Source organism: Mastomys coucha, unplaced genomic scaffold (assembly GCF_008632895.1).
Source record: "Mastomys coucha isolate ucsf_1 unplaced genomic scaffold, UCSF_Mcou_1 pScaffold20, whole genome shotgun sequence".
NCBI lineage: Eukaryota > Metazoa > Chordata > Mammalia > Rodentia > Muridae > Mastomys > Mastomys coucha.
In genome coordinates, this window is record NW_022196903.1 from 76,949,212 (window position 1) to 76,957,110 (window position 7,899).

Here is a 7,899-nt window from a genome sequence, read left to right on the forward strand (position 1 = left end):
AGGCCAAAAGAAAAAAAAAAAAAAAGACCTCACCAGCCCTGGGACACATTTGGTCCGCTAAGCACTTCGAAGATCTAATGATTAAGGTCACTGCGGTCCCCTGGGGCTGCTAAACACTTTGCTCAGGCAGAGTCTGTCAGGCGCGCCTCAGCCCTTGAATGTGCCAGAGACAAGCCCGTTAGATGGAGTGCCCTTCAGATAGCTGTTCTCAGGCTTTCTAGCCGTTAGGAGGCATTTTTCTTCTGCTTTGTTTTCCCAAAGGAGAGTGATCAGTTACCTTTTTTATTATTGTTTTTAAACCAAGCAAAGACAAAAAGGAAAAAGAAAAAGAAAAGAAAAAAAAATTCTTCAAAGTTTAGATATCAATGAGGAAGTATCCACACTTTAAACAACTGCTCTTTTAAAACAAAGTCAGTGGCACCACCAAGATGGTGGCTGAATATGCCAGCTGCAAAGCCTGAGGACCCAAGTTTGATCCTCAGAACACACACGGCAGAAGGAAGAGAACTGACTCTGTTGCTGTCCTCTGACCTCCACAGAGGCACCATGGTGCAGAAACACACACAAATAAGCAAAATAGTCGGCCTTAAGAAAAAACTCTTTCCATTGTCCCCACTACATTATTTCTTCAGAAACTAGGGTCAAACTCTGGTCCACAAACCTACACATAGACCCTGCATCCTCAGTATCACGGGGTGTCCGGCTACATTTTTTTTTACCTGACCTAGAGTGAGGTAACCATGGTGAGGTCTGCCTGGTGCACAGACTTCTCAGGGCTGTCTCTAAGCCTCAGTCAACTTGGGTCCACAGCATCTTTACCATGACCACTGGGCAATCTGGCCAGCAGCTTTCACAAGAGGATAGAGGTCCTGGCCTCATTCCTGGCTGGCTCTTTTAATTCAGGCATATCCCATTGTTGCCAAAACGGGCACTTAGTGCCATCCACAAGTGTCACCAAGAATATCTAGCCCACAGGGTTTGGCGTCTTTATCCTTGGGTCTATTGGTGCAACACACACTGGGCTGTTCTTACAACCAAACACCAGCTCTTACATCTAGCTCACCCTCTAAGAAACGACCTGCAGGGCATAAGGTGGGCAGCATAACCCTGCCCAACACCAGCAGCATAGATGGGCTGGACACTATTGCCCCGAGGCGGTGGGGGCTGGGGGTGGGAGATGTGACACTGACATCTGCTTTAGCTGGTAAAGGTAAATAGGGAACTTGTGGTACGTACAAGTGGACTAAGAGGGTAAGAAGGGACAGAAACCCCTGGCAGAATCTGCTTCCCTCCCCCTGTGCTTGGACCCCTCTTCCTAGGCAAAACGCCTACCAACTGAAGGCAGAACTCCACACTCAGCATCAGGGAAGGAAGCCCCAAATGCTCGTGGCACACCCTGCAGGTGACCTCATGCTCAGAGCACAGCAGCTCCTGGCCCAGCTGAGGGGGCTTTGAAGGCCATCAAGGACAACTCTATTTCCCCCAAGAGAAGACAGGCCCCCCGGGGGCAGAGTAGTCTAGACTCTTGGACAAATTAGTGGCGGGGCTGAGAGCCCTGCAGACGGCAGGCCTCTGTCTCTGTCCAGCACCAGTTCCGCTGCATGGAGCAACTTCAGCCGCTACATGCTCCGCTCCACCTAAAACCTGCACTATTGGCTGGTCCCAACTTTTGCCAACTCTCTGCTGTCACAGCCACCACCAACCTTGTGTGGACTGCTCACCACTATAGTAGGAAGGAAAAAGCCTAATACAGGGTCATTGCCCCTCCACTCCTCCCCACAGCCCCACATCTCCAGTCTTTCTTCCCTCCTCTACCCTGAATGCAGAGAGTTCTCCTTGACATGACAGTCATAAATTGGTATCTAGTGCCTATTACCCACCAAAATACTACTATGCCAAAGCCTCTGTGGCTTCAGCAAGTATTCCATACCATTGAGAACCCCAAAACGTATCTATTGTTAAATTCCTTGTTTAAGCAAAAACAGGAACCCGAGGAAAGGCTCCCACCCCACCATTCGGACAGCAAAGAGCCAAGCCAGTCACTCCGGAGTTTGTGCTCTAAGCGCATCCACCTCAGTGTCCAGTGCCTCTCCGCTACTGCAGCTGCCCACACATCAATCCACCTCAGGCTTCCAGTGGGAAGACAAACTTTTAAAGCTCAAGCTAGACATCTCTGTCCTGTATCAATTGTAAGCATACAAGATGAGAACATTGACTCTGCACACTGCATGGACCGAATCACTCTCATACAAACCATCTTGAAAAGGAACCCTTTGGGCTTCCAATAGCAGGCTGTGCTCCAAAGGAGACCAAGTGACCGAGAATGGGAGGACTGGCTTAACCCGATGAGTCTTTTTTAACCAACCCCTTGTGATGACAACAGCCTCGAGCAAGGGATGAAGAGCCTAACAGAGGCCCACTTACCTCCTTAAGGAGCCCCGCTTTTTTCTTCAGCACCTCACATTTTCGGAGTTTGCAGATCTGGTGTGTGCGACGATTGGTGCAGCTGGTACAAGACCCACAGTTTTCCAGCCGGCGGCAGGGATCGCAGGTCCCACACCGTTTCCTTTTCTTTCGCCCATCTCCACCCCCTCGCAGTTGGGTCTCACTCCCAGCCACAGGAAGCCCGGGCCCCTGGAAGCCCCCTACCATCACCTGGCCCTGCGGGAAATCATAAAGTCCTGACAGGTCCGGTTGTACCGCCAAGGGCACCTGAAACTGGCTCATGATGCTGCCGTCACCAGGGAAGGGGGCATAGGCGCCAGGTTAAACTACTGTCCAGTCTCCTGCTGCCTGCAAACAGGTCCTTCTCTCCTAAACAAGTCTACAAGGGTGAAGGCAAGGAGCTTCCGCCTCTGGAATGGGATGGGTGCCTCTTCTTAACCCTCTTCACCTCCTCTGCAGCCGGCTCACAGGGCTCCTTCCAGGACCAGTCTCCCACCTGCAGGGCCCCAGGATCTGGGGCAAGACAGTGGTGGCGGCAGCCCCCAGGGAAGATTTCATCTTGGCTGGGTGGGTTCTTCACCCTCACCCACCCGGGGCTCAGGCATGAGGTGAGCCAATGGGTGTGTGGTGGGGCAGATTAGGGTGAGGAGTTTCCTCCTGACACTTCTCCCTCCCTGGGTCAGGATGATGGAGAAGGCTACGCTGCCTGAGAGGGGAAAAAAGACACAGAAAGAGGAAGCGCATCACTCGGTGCTGGGGACAACTTTCACGTGTTATCTCTTCCTGCTTCTGGGAAGAGAGAAAATGGGGGAAGCCAGGGTCTGAGTCAAACGAAGTCCTCCTTAGAACCTCAGAGGGAGGTACAGGGGACCTCCGTGGGGGGTAAGGGTGCACAAGGCATTCAAGGGAATGAGGGGGTGCTCAAGGTGGGATTTCTGAGAAAGTTGCTCTGTACACACACCACACACACACACACACACACACACACACATCTACTGGCTAGTGAGTTTCACTAAAATCCACACGCAGTCCCTCACTGGGGGCCGCGGGACCTTCCCCCGAGGGAACAGAGCTTGCAAAATAAAAGTTTGCAGAGGCTCGCTCATTGGAACGGACGGTGCCCCAGGCGGCCTAGAGGTGGGGGGCGCGCCCATGGGGAGTCCCACGCCGGCTACCTCGCCGCACCTCCAAGAGCCGGAGTCCGGCGGGCCACAGAGAAGGGCGACCCGCGCCACCAAGGGGTGCGGGGAGGGGGCGCGCTGGGGCACAGGCCAGGCTGCGCGCGCCGCCACTGCCGCCGCCGCCGCCGCTCCGGCTCCTTTGTTCTGGGGCCTCGGCTGCTCCGCTCCCGCTGCACCGCAGCCCCCGCCCCGCCACCCCCACCCGGCAGCCCAGCACGGCCACCCGGAGCTCCTCGCCGGGTCGCCGGCTACCCGGCTGCGCCCCACCACCGCCTTGCCACAGTCCCCGGGCCGCCCCTCCCCCCACGCGCTGCCCCTCCCCCCACCGCGGAGCCGGAAAGCCACCGGCTGCACCGACCTGCCCGCCGCCTCCGGGGCGGAGCGCACAAAGGGGCAAAGTTTCCCAGCCTGCCGCTGCCACCGCCGCCACCACCGCCGCCACCTCCACCGCCACAGCCCGGAGGTGTGCGCCTCCGGGAGCGGGAGCGCCCAGCCCTGCCAAGCTCGCTGCGCGCGCGGAGTGCCCCCCCACCCCGCCCCAGCCCTGGCCGAGCAGGGGACGGCGCAGGAGGAAGGAAGCAGCAGCAGCGGCGGCGGCCGCGGCGGCGGCGGCGGCAGCAGCAGCAGCAGCAGGAGCAAGGAAGGCGGCCGCGGGACTCCCCGCCCCCCGCGCGCCGCGGCACGTGCTCGCCCGGGGACTCCCCCGCCCGGGAGGGCGCGCACGTGCGGTCCCGCCGAGGCTGGCCGCTAGGCCCGGGACCGCGCAAGAGCGGAGTTCCCGGGAAGGGAGCGAGGCGCGCGCGGGCCGCCCGGGTTTTGCACCTGCAGCGCCTCCCCAGGCCTCTCGGAGGGGCCCCTCCTGAGACGCGGCTGTCCCCGCGGGCTGGCCCTTCCCTGCCCTCCGGCGGGGCCCGCAGCCCGAGCTGTCTAGGAGGGGCGGGGCGGGGCGCGGACCTCCCCAGCTAGGCCCTCGGCCCAGCCGCCTGGGTGTCCCCACTTCCTGCCACTCCCTGCGTGCTCGGGACGGCCCCACGCTCGCCCGGCTGCCCGGGAGCCCGACCGACCCCCTTTCTCCTCCTCGGCTGCCTCTTCTCAGGCCGAAGCAGGACAATAGAAGGGGGGGACATCGCGCGTTTCCGTACCGAGTCAGCCAGAGCGGCAAGAAGTGGGTGCCCGAGGGCAGAGACCGAGCGCCCGCTGCACGGCACCCGCACGAGGGTCACCGCCGAGCGCCCTGCCTCGGCCGACCCCAGGGCTCTGTCATCCCCAGTCTCCCCGGCGCTGCTCTCGGGCTCTTTAGCATCTAAAACAAAGACTAATCCGAGACCCCCGCCCTGCCTCCCAGAGGAGAGGGAAGGGGCGCGTCGCGGAGAGGAACCCAGGCAGATTCGGAATGAGCTCAATCTCCGAGGACCCAAGTCCTCACCGAGGCCTAAATATCGCAGACACTTTGAAAAGTCACCCTGGGCTGTGTTCTAGGCAGAGGGGAAGGGACAAGACCCAAGAGTCTTTCCAACTTGCCAAACTGTCCATTTCTCTGTGCTGATTCTCCCCCACCCCTCACCTGTTGTTACTGGCCAAGTTGAAATTCCAGGTTAGATTAATTCAGCTCCACCCATCTGGTCTGACTGCCAGGCTAATGCCCACAGCTGCCTTCCACCTACCGGGGTTGCTGTGGAGAAGGGTAGGTCTGTACCCTCCCTACACAAGGGCAAGTCCTGGCAGAAACAGACACAGGGTGAACTAGCCCGACCAGTTTGGGCGGTGCTCACCCAGGCAGGTACCTGGCAGGCGTCCGCATCCACTGAAACTAACATGTCAGCCAGAACTGGAAAAAGAGCATTTGGCCGACTGTGTGTGTGTGTGTGTGTGTGTGTTGCCGGGGTAGAGGGGTTAACTGATCTCAAGCAGCGCTAGCTGTCCAGAAAGCCGTAGGCAGTTCGCCGAAGCTGCCGTAGTTGTCCGGGACTTCCCTCTGGCACGCCTGATATTTGACAACCTGTTCGACAGTCCAGCTTGTCAGCTGAGTGGGTAGTGAACATGGCTACAGCACCTACTTCCTACCACGGCCGGCCTTTGGAAGTACCCAGGAAAGCTGCTCAGCTAAGAGTAGAAACAGCAATATTGGAGAAGTTGTGGACTTGGCACACATAATGCACTCACATACAAACACACACACACACTAAAAAAGTGAATGATTAAAAATGTTTAATGTCTCTTAAGTGGCTACACCCTTGCCGAGAATGCAATTTACCATCCTCCTTTTGCTTGCCTATTATTTGACAGATGGGCTGGATGTGTGAGGTGAAGAAAAGAACTTAGGCATTAGAGAAATCTGGCTTCCAGACCTTCCTCTAGCACTGGCAACCTTGAACAAGGTACACAACCATATCTAAGAGCATCCAAATAAAGTACTTAATATCGGTTTCACTGAGTGACAAATGATTCTCATTGTTAACAATAGAGCCGCTCGGTGAGCTAAGTATCGTCATTAGGTCAGTTGGTTACCAGGTTATGGACTCAGAAGCAGAACAGAGCAACTTGTGACTCCCCTGGGTAATTGACGGCAACAATGAACCAATTTATCCTGCACCTTTCATGAACCTCTTTTGGCCCAGGTAACCTGATGGGATGCTGGTGTGTGCTGTTCACCAGGGTAGACTACAGGGATGCCTATGGCCAACCATGTGGAGTGAGCAGCGGAGGCAAGGCTACACAGTTCAAAAGCAGGGGTCAGGGCGTGAGAGGAAAGAGGTGTCAGAATGAGCCTTGGGGCACATCAGCTCAAGAGCAACCAGGCCAGGTGACATAAATTGAGCTACCTAAAAGAAAAGGAGCAAGGCCTGGCAAGAGAGCTCCCTGGCCAGCCTTCCCAGTCACTTTTCTTTCTGGAACTTCACATCTGGAGTCTGTTGCTTCGTCCCTGCTACACTGTTTCAAGAATTCCTTCCCTGAGAAATAAAAGCTTATGTCTTCCTCTTAAGGTTCCAACAACACACCAAAGCACAGTTCGCTAAGGCTTGACCCTGGGAACCCACGAGAGTACTGGACTCACTTACAAAATACTGTTGAGGGGTTACTGGCAGGAACATGAGCGACCCCAAAGCAGCAGCTGCACTTCGCCCAACAGGAATGGTGATGTCATTCTCTCCTGTTAACTTTACCAGCTTATATTCTCTGGCACCTCCCATCTGTAATTAGGGCAGACCCGACTACAAATGTGGCTGGGAGGAGGGGCTTGAAGCTCAGGTGAGTAACCGACAACCCCCACCCCCAGCTTCTAGGAGGAAATGTCAACAGCTGGATCGTGATGGTCTCTTAACAACCAGGCGCAATTCATCCGATGCAAATGGTCATTTTTTACTCTTCAGAACTGAGTTCAACAACATACTGCTTCTATCTTCCAGATTCGTGAAAACCCTTCAGGTCTGGGCATAAATGCCAATTCTCCCAAGAAGGTTCCAGTAACTCAGACGCCAGGGTTCCTCCCACTTCACCCACACTCTGTGCAGAGAACAGTTATCAGTGTTATAACTGTTTGCATATTTCCTTTCTAGACACCAGACCAGCTCTGAAGGGCCAGGACCACAGTGTTCTTTCTCCTCTGTCACCTCAGACCTAACACCAGATCAGCATGTGTTGAAGAAAGAAGAAACAGGTCAACCAATGAAGTACCCCAGAAACACTAAAGAGCCATAGGCTTCCAAGTTTCTACCCTAACTAGTGTCCAGCCTGCCCAAATCCTTCAGGGGTACCTCAAATGAAGTCCAGGTTCTTGGGTCTCTGCCTTAGGGTTTCCAGCCTTCTGTGCTGTGGCTTTATTCCCATGCTGCTCAGGCCAAATGAGCATCTGAGGAAGATGATGAGCAGGAATCAAAGTTGTGTGCAGGGCTCTTTGATAGCTGCAGACCAACCATGAGCTGCACCATCCCTGTCTCCTGGGAACTTTGAAAAGTTATGCTCCAGTTCACCCTAATCTATTCCACTGGAAATTCTTCTTCTTCTTCTTCTTCTTCTTCTTCTTCTTCTTCTTCTTCTTCTTCTTCTTCTTCTTCTTCTTCTTCTTCTTCTTTTTGGTTTTTTGAGACAGGGTTTCTCTGTGCAGCCCTGGATATCCTGGAACTTACTCTGTAGACAAGGCTGGCCTCGAACTCAGAAATCTGCCTGCCTCTGCCTCCCAAGTGCTGGGATTAAAGGTATGCACCACCAATTCCCGGCCCCAGCAATCTTTTAACAAACCCTTTCACTTGTCAAGTTTTTTTTAAAAAAAAAA

General features: G+C 55.2%; 1 protein-coding gene across 5 annotated transcripts in view; it reads right to left on the reverse strand.

The window, feature by feature from the left end:
• The window catches only part of Tet3 (tet methylcytosine dioxygenase 3), a 98,813-nt gene extending 93,967 nt beyond the window's left edge, over positions 1–4,846 (reverse strand). For 3 of the 5 annotated variants that reach the window (XR_004122091.1, XM_031382307.1, XM_031382304.1), the window contains exons 1-2: positions 3,985–4,210; positions 2,425–3,151 (exon numbers count right to left, since the gene is read on the reverse strand). Coding sequence is in view for 4 of the 5 variants with exons in the window: in XM_031382307.1 (XP_031238167.1) it covers positions 2,425–2,727 (303 nt within the window). In the remaining variant the exon portion in view is untranslated. Of the gene's footprint in view, positions 1–2,424; positions 3,152–3,984; positions 4,211–4,448; positions 4,560–4,768 lie in introns of those variants that run through there. The other 2 variants (XM_031382306.1, XM_031382305.1) reach the window with 2 other exon arrangements.
• Between the last annotated feature and the right edge of the window lie 3,053 nt (positions 4,847–7,899).